The sequence below is a fragment of the Microtus pennsylvanicus genome, chromosome 8, assembly GCF_037038515.1.
Source record: "Microtus pennsylvanicus isolate mMicPen1 chromosome 8, mMicPen1.hap1, whole genome shotgun sequence".
Classification (NCBI taxonomy): Eukaryota; Metazoa; Chordata; class Mammalia; order Rodentia; family Cricetidae; genus Microtus; species Microtus pennsylvanicus.
In genome coordinates this window covers 14,823,094-14,845,439 of record NC_134586.1, presented here as the reverse complement: position 1 = coordinate 14,845,439, position 22,346 = coordinate 14,823,094, and the positions used below count along the sequence as shown (strand labels likewise).

Below are 22,346 nucleotides of genomic sequence, written 5' to 3'. Positions count from 1 at the left end.
ACTCCACCCACCTATGTTCTAAGCTATGAGGCCAATCAGTTTCTTTATTACTTAACCAATGAAATCAACAGATTGATATATGACACTCCCACATCATACATGGCCTTCAGAGTCAAGCGCCCCAGTTACCTAAAACCCCCAGGCAGAGGGAGAGAGGAGCGGAAGAAGGGAGCAACAGAGCAAGAGAGAAGGCAGGGTGAGCTGAAACTGGCTGAAGCTCCTAGAGCAGCGTATTAGAGGAGGGCCAGAGAGCCTGCTGATCAGAGCTGGTTTCATGGGAAGAAAGACTCTCATGTCCCTTTCAGACAACCACTGTTAATTCCGATTTTAAAGACAAGGCAGTCAGGTGTAAGGCCTCATGCTGCTGACTCCCTTGTTAACTGCTTCTTGTCATTGTCCTTCCTCAGTTGGAATCAATGACATCTGGAAAGATGCCTTTTATGTCACCAGGAGAACAGGGATGAGCCCGGATGGACACCCCACCTCTCTGGTGATCAGCAAGCTTAGCCTGCGCTGGGCACTTATGGAAGGCCAGATGGTCCAGCTGAAGGAAACCACCCCTAAAATTGGCCGTGGGGAGTTGCGAAGATTCCTCTCCAGGATCAAGTTTGTTGATTCTCCCTACCAGGTGACTGTGATATTTGGTTAATTATTATTTTTTTCCTGAGATAGGGTTTCTCCATGAACAGTCCTGGCTGTCCCGGAACTTGCTCTGTAGACCAGGCTGGCCTAGTAGTCAGGAGAGAGAGAGAGATTCACCTGCCTCTGCCTCCCAAGTGCTGGGATTAAAGGCGTGCGCCACCAATGCCTGGCTAATTTTATGTGTGTGGGTCCACGTGTCCTGACACGTGTGTAGAGATCAGCGGACAACTGCAGAAGTTAGTTTTCTTTTGTGTGGGTCCTGGGGATTGAGCTCAGGTTGCCAGGCGTTTAGAAATATGGAGTGGTGGTTTTTTAATCATCCCTGTGACGGACGGGGTGGATCTTTCTGGCATTTTCTGGGCAGGGACCAATGACAACATCCATACAGATGTGGTTTACAGAACCATACAACATCCATACGGATATAGTTTACAGAGTTATCTTGCTGAAAATATGCTGTTTTCCCTAAAAAACACTTGAGCCAAGTTCAAAGATGAAGAGAGCTTATTACCAAGGATACACGTCCCTGGGGCTTACAAGCCATTGGAGCTAAACTAGAGAACTGGGGTGTGAAGAAACATTCTGATCCTTAGCGTTCCCATTTCTTTGGAAATCCCACAGATCTAGTGCTATGGAATCCAGCTTCAGAAGACCCTTACAGAGCGGCTCCTGTCCCTCCTGTGTCAGTTCTCTGGAGACATGACGACTTCAGGGTCATGCAGCGCTCGGGAACCACTGCACTTTGGCAGCCTGTTGGAGCTGTGTGCTGCAGCATGCTCTGCTTAGCTGGGGCATCTCACGACCTTCCCATCCTGCACTAACTCCTCCTCCTGGGAACTCTGTGTGGATAGTTTGGAAATGTGAATCTTACAGCGCTTTTTTATTTTATTTTATTTTTTGTACCTCTAATTTATAAACCCTTGCTAGGAAAACCCAGTGGCGTACAAGCAGGATGTATGTTGTTTTGCATTAGGTGATGTGTATGTGCGTGTGTGTGTACATGTATATGTGTGTGTGTACCTATGTGTTCAGTGTTGTAACAAAATGATTTTTGAGATATGCCCCAAGCTTCAGGGATTCCATTTCTTGTCCTCTTAATTTATCTGATTTGGTGGTCTTCATGTGTCTGGATGGCCTACCTCTGAGCTCCTGAGGGTCACCCATGGCTCGCCACTGTTTTCCATCTGCCTGAACTGTGGTTCTTAACTCTAGACAGCAGTGAGAAACACTGGAAGTTAGGATGGGGCTAGTTATCCAGTATGTCTGTCTTTCCGTCTCCTAGACTCTCCACGTCTGTTAAGTAGTTGTGAGAACAGACTTGTTTCTATCACAAAGGGAGCAAGGGGCAGAGTTTCTGTGACTCTACTGATTATCAGGTCCCTGTGTGGTGCACTATGAACTTCTGCAGCTATTATAAGTTTTGATTCTGCAGTAACTATGGAAGGGTTAGCATGCACATCGTCCTCATCTTCAAGGTTGGAGTCCCGTGGCTTTGTCCTGGCTGCAGCTCCACCCTGCTTGCTCCCAGTCCTGTCTAGGGCATCTCCATCTCCTACTCCCTTGCTTCCTCTCCTATTCAGGGATCTATTTCTGGACTTTGGCTTCTTGGGTCCAGCATGTAACCACTCCACCCTGTCTTCTTCCTTCCTCCTAGAGCCTTGGAAGCATTATATTGAGAAAATTCTCATGTAAATACTGTAACTTTTGTAATGATCAGGTTCTTTAGAATTCTCTCCATTTTTCCGCCTTCTATGTAAATGTCTGTCTTCTTTTAATTTTGAATCTTCCAAATGTCTGTGTCATTGTCTGATATGACATGTGATCCCATGGTGGCAAATGAAAACGTACTTCTTGAGTGAAAACCGGATTTTCTCCTCACTTGGGCTTGTATCATTTTAGCTTGTGTTAATAAAGCGATCCAAGGAAACTAGATTCTAGATTTAAGGGGCTATGAATTGCCCACAATAGGTGTTATGGGTAATAGGAGGTTGGTACTCAGTTCATCCTGCAGATTTGCCTCACCAGGCTTGTTGGCACCTCTGCCATAAGACCCCGGAAGCATATTTGGAAGTCGTATGGGACCAGGTTGATGCTGGGAAGGGGGAACAATGAATAGGTCCCTCGATGAACTCTAGGTTCATCTCTAGTAAGTTGGATTTCTATGAGTAAAAGGGCTGAATACAGTTTGTAGTCTTCTCACGACTGGATTATAGTGGACCAAATTGCCAAGTGGGTGGTGGCCTGGTTGAGCCCCCAGATACAATGTGTTCTCTACAGTGTTGGTATTCTGAGAAGCCTGTCTATAGGAAGGAGTAAGGAACAAAGATGCTCAATGGAGACCTGTTTGGGGGCTGAAGGCTGTTTATGCTGGTTGAGTCTCAGATAAGAGGAAGTCACAAAAGACAGCATCACTGAATTCTCCTTGGTGTTTTGGTAAATAGCATCTTAACTTCTTGCTAGGAACATGAATCTCTTCCTTGCTAAATGCAATGGAAACTCCAGGCTTAACTTCCTGTTGCAGCTGGTACAGAAAGTTACCTCAGCTGGTAGCTGAGGGTTGAGGTGGCTTCATCCAGCCAATGCGAGTGCTGGCCTCCTGTCAAATGCCTCCCTGTACTTCCTCCTCCTTGCAGGGACTCACCCCGCTATCCAACATAGGGTGGCCCGCAAAATCAGCCTGACCACTAAGAAGTAATGCCTTCAACAATGCAAGGGTCTCCTCTCCTCTCTGTCTCCTCTTTCCTTACTTTAAATGCCCTCCGCTCCGTCCTGCCCAACATCCTCACCCCCCCCCCCACCGCCCCACATACGGTGTGGTGATACCAACCAACCCCAGGAATGTGAGTTGCTGTCCACATTCCCTGTGTGGAAGAGGAACCAGCAGGTCTGTTGCCAGAAAGCACCGTTTAAAATGTGAACTGTTACAGAACAAATAAAGGCTGTGTACGGGAATATACACGTGTGCCCTTCTCTTTCTTGCTAACCAAAATGCTTTACTTCCCTTATAGAAAAAAAGGTGAGTCAATGGATGGAAAGGTGATGCTCTGTGAAGGAAACAGGAGGGACAGTTCGAGGTGACTGAGCAGCGGGTATCCAGTCTCATTCACAGGAGAAGGCCCCGTATGAGGCTCCTGGGAACTTGGGGGGGGGGGCACATCTAGAAGTGAGCCTGGTCCTCTAGGCTATATGTCATATATCATAGGATCTTCCAGTGGCTTCTAGGGTCCTATTTAATAATGTTTTCGTTTTTGAAATTTTATTATTAATGTGTGTGTCATGCATATGTGTGGATGTTAGAAGACATCTCTCAGATTCAGTTTTCTTCCGCTGTAGGACCCCGGAATCACGTCCAGGATGTAGATTGTGCAGCAAGCACTTTTACCCACTGAGCCCTTTAGCCAGCCTAGTTTTTTAAAAGTTGTTTTGAAATTTATTTTATGCATATGGATGATTGCCTGCCTGTGTGCCATGTGTGTGCAGTGTCTGTGGGAGCTGGGAGAGGGCCTGAGACCCCCTGGAACTGGCCTTACAGTTGTTAGCCACCATGCATATCAGGCACCGGAAGTGGAGCCCAGGACCTTTGGAAGAGAAAGCAGCTCCCTCACCGGCTATTAGGAGGTTTCAAGACGCTAGTATGGAAGATATGGAAGTATGCAAGATGCCTTCAATCGTGTTTCTGTCTTCCTGTGTGTGACCTCCAGAGAAGTCCCAGGGCACGTAGACGAGCCACCATCAGTTTGTTCACCCGCGTTTCTTCCAGACTGACCAGGCTTTACCAGACCCTTAAGGGTAGAAACTGTATTGCACTTGCCTTTTTATCTGCACTGTGTAGTCTAGAGCCAGCCCTGAGCAGTCAGGAAGGGACGGGGATTCTGATGGGAGGCAGATAGAGGAAAGCGGCGGCGCGGCGTCAAGGGAGGGGCAGGGCAAGGTCCTGGAGACAACGTCTCTCATTCTTAGCTTCTAAACACAAGGCTTAGGAGACACTTTTGCTTAAGCGGATGTTGCTAATAAGCAAACACAGATGGTCGGGTTTAGCCTGCTCCCCAAACCCACTTAATATCTAACACTGCTCTTCTACGGATGATGACCCAGCCACTTCTTTCAGCTCCTGGCTGGCCCCTTGTTGAAATTCCTTATCCTGTAGCGCCGAGTAGAGGTCGATACCTTCGGAGACAGAGCGGATGGGATGGTTGGGATACTGAAGGCAGGTGGTCAAAGGTTCCCCTGGGTGGGCTGCGCAAGTCAGCTGGGGGAGGAAGCAGCGGTGGTGGCCTATGAGACAGCTGGGGCTGCGCTTGAAGCTCTTCCTGTGCCTGCACTGGAACTCCAGCATCATCCTTGTGTAGGCGTTGAAGGTGGTGACAGCTGACGCCATGCAGCAGGTGAAGGAAACCCAGGCCGTGCTAGGGGCAAACGCAGAAGGGACAGTAAGAGTCGGGCTTTATGGAAAGCAAAGTGCCATCTGTTCTGCCACAGACTGGGCTCTGTCTGTGTGGTGTCTACCCCCGTGAACCCCTATGCAATCTAGATCCCACAGACTAGGCTCTGTCTGTGTGGTGTCTACCCCAGTGAACCCCTGAACAATCTAGATCCCACAGACTGGGCTCTGTCTGTGTGGTATCTACCCCTGTGAACCCCTGTACAATCTAGATCCCACAGACCTCTAGCTCTCTTCCATGGGCAAGATCTAATGCACCCCCACCCCTTCTTTCTTCCCTTCATGCACTGTGCCCTGACCCGGGAGCCATCATTCCTCTTCTGCCCTATGCTCTTTGGAACTTAATTGTCCCCAAAGTTGAGCCTTGGGAGAGTCATTCATGAATGATTACATTTGTTACTACAGACCTGAAGGCACTGCACTTTGCCCTAGTGGAATTTGATTATTATGAAAACTGTGGTTCTTGGCATGGGGTAGTTTTCAGTGGAAGCTGGGTGGATTTGAGAAAGGAAAAAGCACCCCAGGGAATGACATCAAACACATTCCTAAAGACCCAGGAAGCCAACCCCTAAACAGCCCTGTGCTAGGGTTTGTGAGGGTAGAAGGGGCTGCTTGGAGGCCAAAGGCTGGTGAGAGGGATGTCCTGCAGGTTCCTGTTTGTTGCCTGGTCATTCTGGAGGGGCTGTCAGTCGAGCCCCTAAGTCTTCTGTTTGTGTGTGTGTCTGCATCTATCTGTGTGTCTCTGTGTGTGTGTCTATCTGTATGTCTTGTCTCTGTGTCTGTCTGTGTGCATGTGTCTGTGTGTGTCTCTGTGTGTGTCTCTGTGTGTGTCTGTGTGCATGTGTCTGTGTGTGTCTGTGTGCATGTGTCTGTCTGTGTGTATGTGTCTGTGTGTGTCTCTGTGTGTGTCTGTGTGCATGTGTCTGTGTGTGTCTCTGTGTCTGTCTGTGTGTATGTGTCTGTGTGCATGTGTCTGTGTGTGTCTCTGTGTGTGTCTGTGTGCATGTGTCTGTGTGCATGTCTCTGTGTGTGTCTGTGTGCATGTGTCTGTGTGTGTCTCTGTGTGTGTCTGTGTGCATGTGTCTGTGTGTGTCTCTGTGTGTGTCTGTGTGCATGTGTCTGTGTGTGTCTCTGTGTGTGTCTGTGTGCATGTGTCTGTGTGTGTCTCTGTGTGTGTCTGTGTGCATGTGTCTGTGTGTGTCTCTGTGTGTGTCTGTGTGCATGTGTCTGTGTGTGTCTCTGTGTGTGTCTGTGCCTTCTTGGGACCACCTTAACTTGCACCTTGTTTGAGGCAGTTACCTCTCTTTTGTTGTTGTTGGCACTGAGGACACAGGCTCACTGGCCAATGAGCTTTCGGGAATTCTGTGTCTCTGCCTCCTATCTTTCCATACTGCTGGATCATAGACACATGCACTACTGTGTGAGGGTTCTAAGTGGGCCCCAGGAATTTAAACTCAGGTTCTTATGATTATATGGCAGGTACTTTACCCACTGAACCAACCCAGCCGTACCATGTTAGTGGCAAGAAGGATTCAAAGTGGGTAAAAAGGGAGGTCTGATTGGTTGGGGAAACCAGCAAAACACAGGGCTGGTGGATGAATTAGAGTCCTGGATTGCAAGGGTGTACTGCAGTGTGAGGAAACTGGTAGGATCGGGTGTGAAAAAGCCGTCCATTGTACCTGCATTAGGAAGGAAACGTAAGCCCAGCAAGCATAGTGCGTTTTCTGGGCCATTAATGCCCTGCACACTTACTTGAGATAGTGAATCTGGTTTGTTAGCTTTGCGGTGAGTGGAGAATGTTCCTCCAGGGAGAGAGGAGAAGAATTAAAAACAAAAACAAAAGTAATGAGAAAGAACTTGTGAAGGGGGGGGGTTCCAAGGAAAGAGTACTTGAGATGTAAACAAAGGTAGTGTCCCCCTGAACGTCTGAAGGTTTTGCACCTGTAATGCTAGCACTTGAGAAGTAAGAATCAGGAGTTCTTGGCCAGCCTTGGCGGGAATTCCAAGCAGAGATAGAGGAGGAAAGAAGGCAGAGTCAGGGAGATGCCATGTAGCTGCTGAAGGAGAAAGACGCCAAAACTTTACCCAGTCAGCCACAGCCTTGTGACCATACACAAAATAATAAAAATGGGTTAATTTAAGATGTCAGAGTTCATAAGAAGCCTAAACTATTGAGGCCAAGCAGTGTTGTAATTAATATAGTTTCTGTGTAATTATTTTGGGTCTGGGCGGCTAGAAAATGAACAAGCAGCCCCTGTCTACACCCAAGGACATTGAAAATGCTTGAGTCCTTAGTTTTTAAAGGTTAGGATGCGGAAGCAAGCAGTGGTGACGCTCTTTGTGTGCCCACGCTTTGAGCTGTAGCACTGTCCTCACGGATGGGATGACAGCCAGTGCTGTACAGCGTGGAGCTGACTAGAGATCTGGAGTTAGGAAGCGCTTACTCTTGGGATAAAGGAATATGTAATGGATGGAAGAGATTTCAACTGAGGACCATCAATAGTAGACCAGGTGGAATTCAATCCTAATTTCACGATTATAATTATTGTCCATTTCTCTCAAACCCTGAATCATAAAGTACAGAGCATATAGCAGTTCCTACAATCCATATAAAACCAGCCTTGCCTTCAAGGACTGTATGTAGGCCAAAGAAGCAGCTAATTATAGCTGCTGAACAGGAGACCAGGTCGCATCCTCAGAGCAAGTGAGAAGAATGTTCTGTGCACCCTCTGAAGGCAGGGAGGGAGAAGATATCCCCCTGCTTCAGCCCTGCCTTGGGCTGATGGAGGAAGAGGAGAACAAGGGAAGGAGGTACGTCCAGCTGAAGGTGGAAAATCCTGTGCACAGTTGTGGAGTTAGGCTGCGAAAGCTCGGGGGATGAGAGTACTCACTAGAATGCCCAGCCATAATTCCAAGAATGCGGTCTCCAGTCCTCTGGACCTAAAGTGGCAGTTGCCTGGAAGACTTGTGAATACGTCATGTGGGCCACCATCCCCAGAAGGCCTGTGGAGGGAGAGACAGAGGCCTTGGAGAAATCTGTGGAGCATCAATCTGTTGGCATCTGGATCACTATGCCAGGGCATCCGTGACTCCTTTGCCATCATATTTCCTGGGAAACTCGTCTAGGGGAGGGGTGTCTCCTTGCATGTCTGTCTTTACAACGATTACCCCAAACTTTTGTCTGAGAACCGTGGCAAAATCTGAGTCAGTCTGTCATGGTTGTTGCTCATTTTGACTTCTTCCTACCATTTAGCCTTCACAGTGTGTGTGTGTGTGTGCGTGTGTGTGTGTGTGTGTGTGTGTGTGTGTGTGTGTGTGTGTAAGATCTTTAGATATTGTCCAACAGTGACACTGTGGAGAAGCTATATATTCCAGTGGGAAAGCGAACCGAGCCAAAGGCTTTCCATGTTTAGAAAGCTTGTGAATGAAGGGACCTGGAAGTCAGAGCATATAAAGATAGTTTTGCAGTGTCTTCTGCTGCTTCTCGCTGTGTGGGGCTGTGTGCATGTGTGTGCAGGAGGGTGCGCAAGTGTCTGTGCATAAGCACACAGAAGTTGTTGGGTTTCTTCTATTACTTTTCATCTTAATTCCCTAGATTCAGGTTTTTTTTCTTTTTTTCCAAGACAGGGTTTCTCAGTGTAGCCTTGACTATTTTTGGAACTCTCTCTGTAGACCAGGCTAGCTTCTATCTATCTGCCTCTACCTCCTGAGTACTGGTATTAAAGGTAGTGTGCCACCACCACCCAGCTAGACAGGGTTTCTTACTGAATCTGGAACTCCCTACTTTTTGCCTAGGCTAGCTGGCCAGCAAGCCCTAGTGATCCTCCTGTCTGGTATTCCCATGCTCAGGGCTGGAGTTCCAGGAGGAAGTGGCTCTGCCTGGCTTTTTATGTGGATGCCAGAGATTATGACTCACATTCCCAACCTGAGCAGCAAGAGCCATCTCCCCAGCTCCTACTCCCAAATCCTCTTCTTGGTTTTCCAGTCCTGTCTTCCTCTCATCAAGGAAAAAGACCCAAGCCTTGAAGATGGTACTTCAAAGAGACCCCTGTGAGCCAAGCCGTGGTGACATACACCTCTAGTCCCAGGTCTCGCTTGGAAGCTTGAAGTCAGTCAGCTATACAGTGAGTCTAACTTAGCTTACAGAGGAAGGCCCTGGGTCCCGCCTCACAGTATGGGCAAAGCAAAACAGCAAAAGACAACATCTCAAGGAGCCCCGCGAGGAACCACCCTCTGCCGCTCCGTGGTCACTCACCTGAGAGGACCAAGGAGATGGCTGCAAAGGCGTTCAGCTTGAGCCCACAGCCAGGGTTACTGGTGAGCAGCAGGTCTGTTAGTAGCAGGAAGAAGCTGATGAATTGAAGTCCTATGTAGGCAATTTGGGCGCCCAGTGATAACCAGAGGACCTCTGCAAAAGGCCAGGAAAAGGGAACCCACCCGGACAGTAGTTAGTAATCACTGTGGACGCCAGTGCCCGGCAGAAGTCAGAAGCCCAGAGGGACAGGAGGAGAGAGAGACAGGAAGCTGAACTCGGCACCCGGTGGTGTCTAGGTAGAACCCGTGTAATGGGCTGTAAAACTAGGCTTAGCCGCCCAACACAGGGCTCCATTTCCATAAACCCTGTGCCAATCATCATTCGTGGCTTTCTCCTTAGTTAGGGTTTATGTTTTTATTCTCCCACCTCTCACTTTTCTTTTAGTAAAACAAACTTAGACCAGCAGTTCCACTAGCAGGGTGGTAGAAGCAGGAAGAGTGGCTAGTCTGGCTACAAAAAGACCCTATCTCAAGAAAACAAAAACAAAAAAAAGAAAATGAAAAAAAAAAAACCCAAAGCCATCCCTCCTCCCACAAAAGGAAGGAAAAGGCCATAAACTCTTCAGCTTGTGTCCTGGGTTGGGTGCTGGTGACTTTTTGGAATTTTAGGAGGGATGCCTGTCAGCCTTTGGGGCTCAGAGGTAGAAAAAGGAGGTTGTAGTACAGTTTCGATCCAGAAAGACCCAGGTCTCCAGTTCCTGAACACGTACTTGCCATGGGCCCCAAGGGGAGGAGGAGGAGAGAGGCCTTCTCCATCAACCACTTCCCTCCAAATCGGAGAGTGGTGTGATATGAGCCTTGCAACGTGGCAAATTCCAGTAGTCCTTTCTCACCTCTCTGGGCTGGTGGTGTGAGTTCGATGAAACGTCGGCACTTCTCCCCTAAAACACACGAAGGCCAGGGTCATAAGGAGCACGCAAGGGTCACTGTCATAAGGACTTTCTGGGGCTGTGGGGATAGAGATGTCCCACCCCACTCCCAGCCCTGCTGCATTTGCTCTGACACAGCCCCTCCCTCATTGGGCGGTGGTGTCTCGTTTTGAGAACAGGAGAGAAAGCAGCCATGAATGAGACATCCAAGATTCCTGGTCTTCATCTCTGCTTGTGACGATAATGCTTTTCTGAGGCTGTATTTGTAGGACAGGGTTCCAGTTTCCTGTGTTAATGTTGACAAGTTTTGCAGCTGGATCAGAACGGCTCAAACCCGTTTGCAGGACGGTGGCTTGGCCAGTGTTAGGTGACACGAGGCTACAGATGTGTATGTCTGTCCTCTCATTTTCTCACTCTCTCTTCCTCAACTTCCCCATTTTTATTGCCCTTCCGTGCCTTTTTCCCTTAGCCCACTTTGTAGGAATTTCATTATCAAGTTGAATATGATCTCAAGTTTTAGAAAATACATTGCCACCATGTCCTCTCTTCCCAGGCCCCACTGAGACTTAAATGTTCTGAATGGGGAAGAGGAGGAGCTGGAGGCCAGATACAGCTGACTTCCGTGCTACTCTAGTCTAAGGCACACACACTGACTAGTGTGAATTGAACAGTGTTTTCAGTAGGTGACAAGAAACTTGGGAGCATCTGTCTGCAGCTCCTCCAGGGCATCCTTACAGAACCATGTACTTCAGGACCCCCTAAAATCAATCAATCTATCTATCTATCTATCTATCTATCTATCTATCTATCTATCTATCTATCTATCATCTATCCATCCATCTAATCTATCATCTAATCTATCCACCTACTCATCCATCATCTGTACATCTTTATATCTATCTATCTATCTATCTATCTATTTATCTATCTATCTAATCTATCCCCCCCTCTCATCCCTAAATATCTATCTACCCATCATCTTCATCCATTAATTCATTTTGAAATTCTGGGACCCCAACACAGGGCTGACACCTGCTAACCACTCAGCCACAGCACTGCATCTCCATCCCTTAGCTTTGAGATGCTCTCGCTAGGTAGTCCAGGATGCTCCCCACCCTCCTGCCTCAGCCTCTGGAGTGTTGGCTCTATAGGAGTATGCCACTAGTTTCTCCCCTTACCTTTTACGTTGAAACCCTAATCCCTAGCCCGGAAGAAGAGAGCCCTTAGGGGTGATCTACCCCAGCCCTACCCCAGCCCTTCTCATCTAACAGGAAACTCTCGGCCTATGGAAATGAAGTTATCCATGTGAGGGTCCATTGGGCAGAGCTCGGGTTGTTTCTAAGCAGCGACTGTAGCCCACTACCATGAAGGTTCTACTAATTCAAACCTGACCCGTCTACAAGCTTCGTTAGCCTGGGTCTGCTGAAGCTGGAGGAGCTGAAGAGCTCAGGGACGTTTGACTTTGTTAAGAGGGGCCATGGAGAAGAGATAATTCGAAAGTGGGGCTCGGGCATGAGGCCCGGCAGGGTTTGGGAAAAGTGTGGACCTTCCCATCACTTCTCCGACTCGTCTCAGGCCTAATGGGGTTTCTTTGTCTGCAAAAGATTCCAAAACTCCCTGCCCTCACCTGGCGTGGATCTCTTATCTGTAATATGAGTCCTCAAGAAGCCAAAGCAGGTGGATTGTGGCAAATTCTAGGTCAGCCAGATCTACATAGTTAGTTCTATGATAGCCTGGGTTATAAAATGAGGCAATAGCTTCAAAAACTTATTTTTTGAAGGCAGATGGGATGCCTCAGTGGGTAAAGGTGCACGCTTGCCACGCTGGCTGAGGTTGATTCCCATGCTACACCTTGTCCTCTGACCTCCACGTGTGTGCACACCCCCATGCATACCCATCCACGACACAAATAGAAATGTAATTGATAAGGCAGATCAAGCCGTGTAGCCGGTGCGAGGGTGTTACCTGGCTCTTCCACGGTTTCCTCACAGGATAGCCACATGCCACTGCGGAAGGTAAGGAAGGAGAACCGGTCATCCCCAGTCTCCCAGGTGTATTGTACCACCTCCTGGGCTGATATGTTGGTGACGCCCCCATCCAAGGACATCGGCATGTCAAAGCACTTGGCTGCCAGACCTTGCCCGCACAGGGGCTTGGGCACCTTCTGTGTGCCCACAATCCATTCGCTGCTGAGCAGGGATGCTGCGGAGAGGCCGAGTGATAGCATGTTGAGGAGGGCAGATATGAAGACCCGCTGGACAGGGGAACCCTTCTGGAGTTCCATCTGCAACACACAAGCAGGGGGCGGGGAGTCAGCTGGAGAGCTTGCTCTCAGGGCCTCAGCCACCCCTCTTTCCTTTAACACTGATGGCCACAGCTTTCTCCAGGAGCCCTGTGGAAGCTGCTGGGCATCCTGTGGCCAGGAACCAGCGCTATAGCGAAGGCACTCACTGAGACTAAACCCTGCCTGACTCTTGCAGAGCAGCAGTAATTTGCATGGGCAGAGTGACAGCTGGACAGACACTGGACAGATTGACAGAAGGATGAAAGTGATACCAGACGGGGGACATTATCACAAGGGATCCTCACGTCAAAGTGACCTGGATGCGAGCAGGGCGGAATTATACTTATCCGCTTTAGAAGGCAGGCGAGCACCAAGCTAGCCTGGCTTCTGCCTGCCAAGCCACATGGCATTCAAGCTTGTGCATCTGGGTGGAAAACCACCTCAGAGCCATAGTTACAGCAGATATCCTCAGGCAGAGGCAGCAAGGGAACACTCCGAGCTAGCCGGCCTCTTTTGGGGGTACTGTATATAATTATTTGTTCATGTATAAATTAGTGGGTTTTATGGTCATATTTTCAGACATGTTGATCATTGTATTTTGCTCATATTTGCCCCCTCCTGCTCTTCCTTGTCTCCTCATTCTCCCGCTGGTCCCTTCCTCTTCCCTAAACAATCCTATTGTCTCTGTTTTCATGTCATAGGCAATATGCATTGTTCAATCTAGAGTCTGTATTTAGGAGAAGCCATGCGTTATTTATCCCTCCCCTTTCATCCTCTGACACCCTCTTCTCCCTCCTTTCCTTTGCCCACATAGTTTCCCTTCTATATTTATGCCCTATAGACACACATATATGTATACATATATATTTATATAATTGAGAAGAAACATGTAATATTTGTCTTTCTGAGTCTGCCTCATTTAGCTTACCAAGTTGCTCACCAGTTTCACTTATTTTTCCTGCAAATTACATTATAAGTTTATTCTTTATAGCTGAATATAACTCCATGGTGTGTATATATTATCAACTTATACCCTCCCCCCAGGGGAAGCAGATGGACATTTGATGCCTTCATGATAAAAGATGGCAGAAGGTATGTAGCTCATTTTGAGAGTGTTTGCTTAGTGTGAGTGAAACCCTGGGTTTGATCTCCAGCACAATAGAAACCCAGTGTGGTGGTGCACATCTGTGGTCCCAGCACTGGAGAGGTGGAGGCAGGAGGATCATCCCCAGCTACTTAGTGACCTTGAAGTCAGCTTGAACTACATCAAATCCTGTCTCAAAAAACAAAGACCTGTGTTCACCTTGTCAACCTCATTATGTGATTTGGGTAAATTTTATTACCCAATGTGATTAAATTGTGATTGTAATTGTGATTAAATCCAAATGTGATTTACCTAAATTTTCTTTAGGAAAATAATTGTGATCGGTCTTGAGTATCCTAAGGTTCTTTCATATGTGGGGAGCAGGAAGCAGCTCAGGCTTAGCTTCCAGATGGTTCTTAGAGTAAAGCATCTTGAGCTGATGGAATCTCTTCTAGCAGAATTAATCAGACCTCAATCTGCTTAGCTTAAGAGATGTAAATAACATCACAGGCAAATACATGAACCCAGCAATCTACGTTACCCCAGCTTAGCAGAATCTACATTGAGCAGCTTAAACCATGACCCTCCGTCCTTCGGAATCCAGGGACGAGTGCAGTGCATACCACACACAAGGTGTTATTTGGGGCCATAGCAAACATAAGGTGGTCATTATAAAGATATCCAGACTATGAAACGGAAGAATAAATTGCTCCTGGAAACTGTCTGCCAATGTGACTTAAAAGTGTTCAACAAATTAACTCCATCGGGAAATGCCAGTCTTTGCAAGACTCTGTGTGACCTTGACCGAGGACAAATGTGTTAGTTGCCTTTCCTGGTTTTTTAGTCATTAGTCTTAAAATTAGCAACGTGGGAGGCGTCCCAGTGGCATTTTCACTTGGTTCTGCTTGGGCTTGGTCCCCTACCCCACTGCTCACTGCCACCAGCCCCTCGGCAAACCTCCCTTTCATCCTTATTACCCATTCCCTTTTTCCATTTAGATCTTTCCCCCTCCTCATGATCCCCCCTTTTTGTCATACATATAAATTAAAAACTATTTTTAAATTATTTTTGGGTTTGACTCATTTCATTTAAATGTACTTTTTTCCTACTTTATCTACTTTCCTTCAAATTTCATAATTTTTCTCATCCATCTATTGGTAGTGATGTAGGTTGGTCCAGTATCTTAGCCCCTGTGAAAATTTTGGCATCAGAGTGATGTACAGGCATCTCTGTGGTGGGTGTTCTTTCAAATTATCTGATATCCGTTGCTTGCAGGTAAAACATCTTCACTAATTATTCTATAAAAAGACCAAACTGGCGATCTAGGCAGTTCCAAATCTCCTCCCCATGTTCAGTTTTAATAGTGCTATTCGGCCTTAATGGTTCGTCCACTATCACACCACACCAGATTTGGATTTATATTCAGTCCATTTCAAGGTATGTATCTATCCAAGTTCCTCCAGGTTATTCAGACATAAAAAAAGAGTATTAGGGCTTACACACACCTGTGACCTCAACCAAGATGACAAGCAAATTATGGACCAGGTAACTTGAGGAACAAAAGATGATCTACTTGAACTGACTCAGAGTCTCTGTCCTGAAAAAAAAACGCCCACCACGGAAAGGGGCCTGGTCTCTTTATGTTCTCTTCCTCCTCCACTTGCTGCAGACAGGGTCTCATAGAGTTTGTGACCTTAACCTGACTAGAGTTAGATACCTAGAGGTTGACCTTGAACTTGGGATCCCCCTGCCTCCACCTCTCAAGTGCTAGAATTACAGGTGTGGGTCCTACTGTCCAGGGAAGCACTCTGTGGAGCTTCCTCAACCCCAGATACTTAAAGTGACATCTCATTCAGGAGCCTTTTCCAGAACTCTCGTCCATCTCGCCACATCTCTGGATACATGCCTTACTCAAATCGGAAGAACACAGCTCATCTTACAAGTTTCCTTAAAGTGAGTCTAGACTGAGTGGTGCAGCCTAAGGGAAGCTCTGCCTTTGCTATGCTCACACACGCCTTCCCAAGGTGACTTTACTTTCTAGACAAGAGATGGAATAGAAGCGCCATAGGTGCCACCATGGCAGCCACGATCACATCGATGTACATTAACAGAAAAACACGGCATTCGTGTATGCTAACAAGGACAGCCAGTTGATAGATCTAGATCAAAGACCCAGGTGCCAATGCTTCTCCTGTGAAGTAAAAGGGGGAGGCTGGTTACCTTGGCCATGGTCAGCGTCTTGTAGCCCGTCTGGAAGGATGGAAAGATGTCATCTGTACTAGTCTCTTTGGCGTAATGTTTCAAAAGTGAAAGTCGGATTCCCTCCCTCCTCCCTTGCCTTCCCACTGATCCCCTCCTAGCTCAGACTTTGTGCCATGCCTCTTGATTAAATGCTGCTATGCAATGAACATGGGTATTTAATAACCGACGGTGCAACCCCAGCCCAGCTGTTCCTGGAGATTATGCCAGAGAACTTGCCAGTCAGGGACCTGAAATTCAGCACAGAGCAGCACGGACCCGCATTTGCAGAGGGGACTTTCTGTAAGAAGTACATCTCCTCTACCCGTTGTTCACTAGGTAAGTGGGGTGAGTGGATGGGGCTTGATTTTTGCAGCAATGCACAGAATATCTAGATCCGCTGTCATTGCTTCCCAGCCTTCCCTAGGGAGCAGCTTTGGGTTGTTCTCTGTGTGGTTTCCACTTTCTAAGCAGTTCACAAACTCTTGCTTCCCTCCATGTGGGATGTGGCGCATGCTGGTGGAGACGAGGATGGGACAGGATTGGAATGGATATCCAGGGTCAGCCATGTGACGGCTGTATAATGGCCACCATTTTCCCCAACTCTCAAGCAAGGAATAAACATCTTATTTTCCACAGAACAAATTTCAATGATGATGATGATGATGATGATGATGATGAAGCCAACCAACTCTTAGGGAGTGGATGGCTATCCTCTTGGCAGCCACTAGAGGCACAAGTCATTCTTTCTGTCCTGAGTTTACAGATAGCTATTTCATAGCAACTACTCTCTTTTTTCTACCCAGCATGCCCTCAGTTTCTTTCTTTCTCTTTCTCTCTTTCTTTTTCAGAGACAGGGTTTTTCTGCGTAGTCCTGGCTGTCCTGAAACTTAAACCAGGCTGGCCTCGAACTCAAAGATCTGCCTGACTCTGCCTCCAAATGCTGGGATTAAAGGCATGCACCACCACTGCCCCTTTCAATTGGAGTGTAAAAAGTCGATTGTTCTTTAAAAGTGGCTTTCTTTTTGTCCTTGTCCCGTAATGCCTCTCTTTCAGCTTTTTCCTTTTTTTTTTAACTTTTAGTGTGTGTGTGTGTGTGTGTGTGTGTGTGTGTGTGTGTGTGTGTGTGTAGCAGGGGCATGGTGCATGTATGGAAGACAGCTCTGGGAGGACTTGGTTCTCTTTCTCTATCATGTGGGTTCCAGAAATCTCACTCAGGTTATCAGGCTTGGAGGCAAGCCTGTCTACCAGCTGAGCCAACTTGCAGGCCCCTGAATATGTTTTATGTACCACCCTGTCAACCCTTTCTTCATTGTGACCCAACCCACTGGGCCTTGGGGGAAAGGCACATTGTGGTCCCATGCTGCTGTGGGATAGGCTGGTTTCCTGACTGCATGGCTACCTCATGCCGCTGGGTGGCGCTACACTCTCATGTTTTTATTTCTGCCCTTTCCTTCCCTACAAGTCAGCAAACTGGGTGGAGGTGGCTACTTCTCTCTGTAAAACTGCTCTCTTTCCTTCCTCTGGCTTTCACCCCAAATATGAATCTCCAGACTGCCATGTGTCAGCTTTATGGAATTCAGGACTTAGAATGAACTTTGGGGCGTCCAGCCACTCCCGGGAGGACCTTTTAATAGGAGTATTTCCTATAGTACATTCTTTGGTGGCCAGTTCCAATTCTCAGTGACTCAACAGATCCTCAAATGCCTCCCATGGGAAACACGACATCGCAGTATCAGAAAATACAGTTACCCAACATTTCCTGATGAGTTTTGTGCACATTTTTCTCTCCTTAATTGTACCCTCATTCTCTCTCCACCCTAGAACAGTGACCAATTCTTTTCCCTTTGCCACGCTTCCACCCTTCAAATACTTGGAGACGCGTCTCATATCCCGCCTTGAGTCACTGCTTGGCACAGCACCGTGTCTTTGGTTTTTATTACTCTGCCCATAAACCGCACCCCCGAAGCCTTAATAGCCCGAAGTTTGCCTCCTTCAGGGAAAAGGGGATGGGAGTGGCAGGCGAGGAGGCCCGAGAGGTGGGTCAATGCAGCTCCATCTCCCGGGCCCCTTGCTTGTTTGAGCTGCTTCCAAGGGCCTGTTGCCCAGGCTGAACTTACAGCTTTGTATTATTTTCCTTCAAGGTTTCCAAAAGCCTAGTGTAGCTAGCAGCGACACACAGCAGCTCTGAGCCCTCCCCATTCCTAGGCTGTGCATTTTATGTGGGTGCCTGGCTGGCTGCTGGCTGGATGTGAACAGTCTTAGCTCCCTCCCCCTCCCCGAGACCCCGGGGCCCCAATGTCCAATTTCCTTTTCTTGACAAAAACACAGGTTTCTCTGTCTTGCCACAAAAGGTCAGAACCCAGCATGCCATTAACTTCCTTTCATTGGAATTCACTCTTGCTGTTTCCCACCCCTTTCCTTTCCTTTCTTAGAACAGGAGAGGTAATTGCTGGTCAGAGGAACTAAGATAATTAGGCTCAACTCAAAAGCTCAAAACTCAGTATAGAGATGGACACCCCGCATCTCGACACAGTATTTAAACTTGCTGTGTGGGACTGTTGATGATTCTGGGGTGACTTCCGAGGGGGGGCTGTGTATGCACCGCACCATTTATGACATCGCAATGCCAAGGCCCGGGACTGACCTCCTTTTGCTAAGGTCCTCAGTCACACTTCGCCGGAACATATGACAATGTTTTTACTAGATATGCATAAAGAGAAATGATAGTCTTGGGACACACATCCTTCGTAGGCAGGCATTCAGTTTATTGCCTTGCTAGGACGCTATCGAGGCGAGGTGATTAAGAAGGCTGAGCAAAAGAGCAGGTGTGTTTGCCTCTCACTGGAGCCTGGGGCTAAGGGATCCAGTATTTTTGTCCCCCCCTGCCATCCATCTAGACATCTTGTTTGCCCTGGCTGGCGAGAGTTTCTCTGTCCTCCCAAGGGCCAGAATTCTTGACCGTGACCCCATTAAGTAACTCCTTCTGTTACTCCAAAAGAACAAAAGGCCGAAGTGGAGTTTAAGTGCTTTGGCTGCCCCTGGCTGATGCGCGGACAGCTGTTTTCTGTGCCTCCACCTCCTGACAGGTGCACCTTCCCTGAACGAGCTCATCGCCTTCCGTGTAACCCATCACGCGCCTTGTGTTGGTTCCACTCGCTCTATTCTGAGGCAATGCATGGAGTGTAATTGGCCATGTTTTATGCATTGCCGACTCCAGCACAGTCTTCACATCCATGAACAAGTTTCATAAGGCTAACAAGGCCTATGACCACTGTTGGGAAACCAGTGGGCCAAGGCATGAGCACAGACATATCCAAAGAGCATCAAGTAACCCACACTCTTCCCAATTCATGTACAAAAGCAACGGGGAGCCACAGAAAGACCCCCAAGGGCCAGGGCCATAGCAGAGGCCTTCCACACAGACAGTTCCTGTGAGTACTTTTCCTCTCACCTGTGGGAACATTGCTGCTTTTCCATGAGCAAAGGCTCCGAAAATAGCAATGATCTCATTTTACCACTATTATCTTTACTCTGACCAAAGGACAAACATCACTCAAAACAGTGACAGGTCGGAAATGTTCTGTCCTTTTCAAGAGGGCCGAAACCCTGCAGATTGGGGTCATTTTGATGTGGCCCGAGCCTTCTGAGCTTGAATTCTATACTGGGGGACATTGAATTTCATTGATGAAACCAGAGGACATTATGACCTTACAGATGCTTGTGCTGTGTTCAACTCTGCACCTCCCAGTCTCAACCGTACCCAGCTTGTAAGGGCCCCCGTATAACCCCAAATGCTCCTAAGGTGAGCCACGAGTACTGGGAACGCTCTCATTTAGAGTTCAGTGGGAAGGGCCAAAGGAAAAGGCTTCCTCGAGCCTTTCCCTTTCCGCTTTGCCATGGAATTGTTTGAGGCTTTTGCGATAGCAGTCATTTCCAGGAGAGGAAGCCCCAGCCTTTCTTCCATGCCCCAAGCCGCTGGCGCTGGCGTGAATCAGAGCGGCAGCCACATCTGCATTTCCTGTGGAGCAATCGCTCATGCGCGCGAGTGACTGCTTAGACCGGGCTGGCCCGGCTTGCTAGGAAACTGTAGGACCCAATGAGGAAGTGGGGTGCCCAGAATGCTGCTGTCCATAGACAGTGCAGGGGCACCCCTTTCCACCTAAGCGTGTGCCCCCCTCTCCTAATGGTTTCCTTCCCTCTCTCCTGTCACCGCTACCCTCTGCCTCGGTGCCTGAGCCGGATGAGATTCCCACCAAGCTCCCCCCCCCCTCCCCGCAATGAGTAACCCTGGCGGCGTTTACTACGGCGCCCCAGTTGCCTAGCAGCGGGCATGGTTGCCACGGCCACGCACCAGAAGCCTGTTTTGAATTGTTTGGTGAGGCCCCGCCCTTGCGCTGCGGGCGTTTGGGATTTCCAGGACGGGTGTGGCAGGGAACCACGAGGTTTCTTCCTCTTTCTCTTCCTTGAGTGGGTCCTGCGTCCCTTCGGCCTCCCGTGCTACAGGCGAGGACCGGCCCAGGGAAGAGACTGGATCCTGGGATAAATTCCTCAGACCCTGTCTGACCTGGCGTGATGATCCACCTGGCTGCTGTCAAACCCAAAGTCAAGCATTTCCCTGTCCCCCAAAGATGCGGGTCCCTGATCCCTTTCTGATGAAGGGGCAAGGTAGGCCTGACTGCCTCGTTTTGTAGATGCGAGGGCCATGAAGCCCTCAGCACATCTGAGGTCTAGCGGTTACCTACCTGCTTCCCCGAGGGGCGTCAGGGGAGGTGGGGAGTCCTCTATAGCTTTGCTCTGAAGATCTGAAGAGGTAGAAGGAAAGTGGAATCTAAGGAAAACCATCCGAGCTCCCAAGCTAGGGGCTAGCTGCTTCACAAATTGCCCTATTCACCCCACCAGATTCAGGGGCGGTGTCTCCATTGTATAAGTGAGGGCTCGAATTCAGTTTTTGACTTGCACCAGATCTCACATGTAGACATGGTGGGGTGGGCATTTAAACCTGCAAACCCTAGAAAGTTGACTCTTTTCAGACTAAAGTCCCACCAGCAAAGGGTAGGCACCTTTAACGAAAGTCATGGCTTACTGGTCACACCGGGAACCGCCTTCAGAATGGAGGCAAGGGTTTAAGTGTTCTGTGTTTAATTCTTAGCTCCATGTTAGCAAACAGATTCCCCAGTAACCTTGCTGTTCCCCTTCTAGAGAACCAATGAGATGAGATAACATTTCAGGCTCTGAATTTTGCTACCATGTTTAGCTCATATCTGTCTGCAAGGGCTTTCCAGTTGATGGTGGGCTCCTTGGCTACTTCTGACCTGGGGTAGCTGCCCCAGCCTACACTGCTGACTTGAGAGCTTAGAGCTCTGCCCTGCAGTCTCACCAATGCCTCTTTCTTAGGTTATCTTGGCTTTCTCAACACACTTGTCCAGTAACCCTACATTGCCCTCCCATCCCACCAAGCTCAGGTGTATATCATTGCCACTAAAGATGGGGGCTCAAGCCAGGTGGTCGTGGCACATGCCTCCCAGCACTCGGGAGGCAGAGGCAGGCGGATCTCTGTAAGTTCGAGGCCAGCCTGGTCTACAGAGCTAGTTCCAGGACAGGCTCCAAAGCCGCAGAGAAACCCTGTCTCGAAAAACCAAAAAAAGAAAAAAAAAAAGAAAAAAGAAAGATGGGGCTCAAACAGTGAAGTAAGTAAAATTAATTGATCAGTATTCATACAATTTCCAAAAGCTGTGTACTTACCTCCTGGGTGAGACAAACATTTTGAGTCAGCGGGGAGGGACTGCTCATTCACTGTGGTTTTTCAGAAACAGAGGTGTTTTAGTATCTCCTCTGATGGTTCTTCCTCAGCTGTGCGGCTCGGGTGTTAAGAGAGAGGACTCGCCAGGTCCCCTCTTGCCAGCAGAGGGGTAAGGTGGTATGCGGTGAGTTGGGAGAGGATGAATGGTTCTCAGGCAGGACCCCGGGTGCTGGGTGCTGGTGGGCTGTAATGACATTGCTCTGTGATGTCACAATGGCAGGCAGGGTTCTCTCCCCCTGATGCCCCACCCACCTCTCTCCAACATCAGAAAGACCAGGTTGGGAGAAGGGACACACTGGGTACCCCTCAAAACCCAGATGCCTCCTGATGTCTCTCAATCAGTGCTTATGGTACATAAAAAAGAACTGGGAAGTTCATTCAAACACAACTCGGAAGGTTAGGGACGGCTGGCACGTGGTGCCAACCAGACTACACTCTGTTAAAGAGATTTACAGTTGTGAGCCACATCTTAAAATGTTCTAACACCTCTGTTCAAAGCAATGAAATGAATGCACGCAGCCATACCACAATGAACTCTTAGCCTGTGCTGGGGAAAGCAGACTGAACCCTTGAAACTTCACCCCCCTCCCCCAAACAAGTTGGGTCTAGTGGAAGAACACACTGTTCCCATCTTAAAACTTCAATGCATTAAAATGAAGTATAATGACGCA

At 48.3% G+C, this 22,346-nt stretch overlaps 2 protein-coding genes across 6 annotated transcripts in view; one reads left to right on the top strand and one right to left on the bottom strand.

Annotated features, from left to right (window-relative positions):
• Fam234b (family with sequence similarity 234 member B) overlaps positions 1 to 3,598 on the top strand; it is a 40,464-nt gene extending 36,866 nt beyond the window's left edge. For all 4 annotated transcript variants that reach the window (XM_075982489.1, XM_075982490.1, XM_075982491.1 and 1 more), the window contains exons 12-13: positions 408 to 628; positions 1,264 to 3,598. In XM_075982489.1, coding sequence (XP_075838604.1) covers positions 408 to 628; positions 1,264 to 1,269 — 227 coding nt within the window. In that variant the 3' untranslated portion in view covers positions 1,270 to 3,598. The remainder of the gene's footprint in view (positions 1 to 407; positions 629 to 1,263) is intronic.
• A 960-nt stretch (positions 3,599 to 4,558) lies between these two features.
• On the bottom strand, positions 4,559 to 21,665 carry Gsg1 (germ cell associated 1). 2 transcript variants are annotated; one of them, XM_075982493.1, is made up of 6 exons: positions 21,618 to 21,665; positions 12,232 to 12,550; positions 10,108 to 10,278; positions 9,339 to 9,491; positions 7,975 to 8,086; positions 4,559 to 5,048 (listed from the first exon to the last, which is right to left on the bottom strand). In XM_075982493.1, exons 1-6 carry the CDS (start codon positions 21,663 to 21,665, stop codon positions 4,706 to 4,708), a joined length of 1,146 nt encoding a protein of 381 aa, XP_075838608.1. In that variant the 3' UTR covers positions 4,559 to 4,705. The 2 variants fall into 2 exon arrangements, with proteins under 2 accessions (XP_075838608.1, XP_075838609.1); XM_075982494.1 differs by having other exon boundaries at positions 10,231 to 10,278.
• Positions 21,666 to 22,346: the final 681 nt, after the last annotated feature.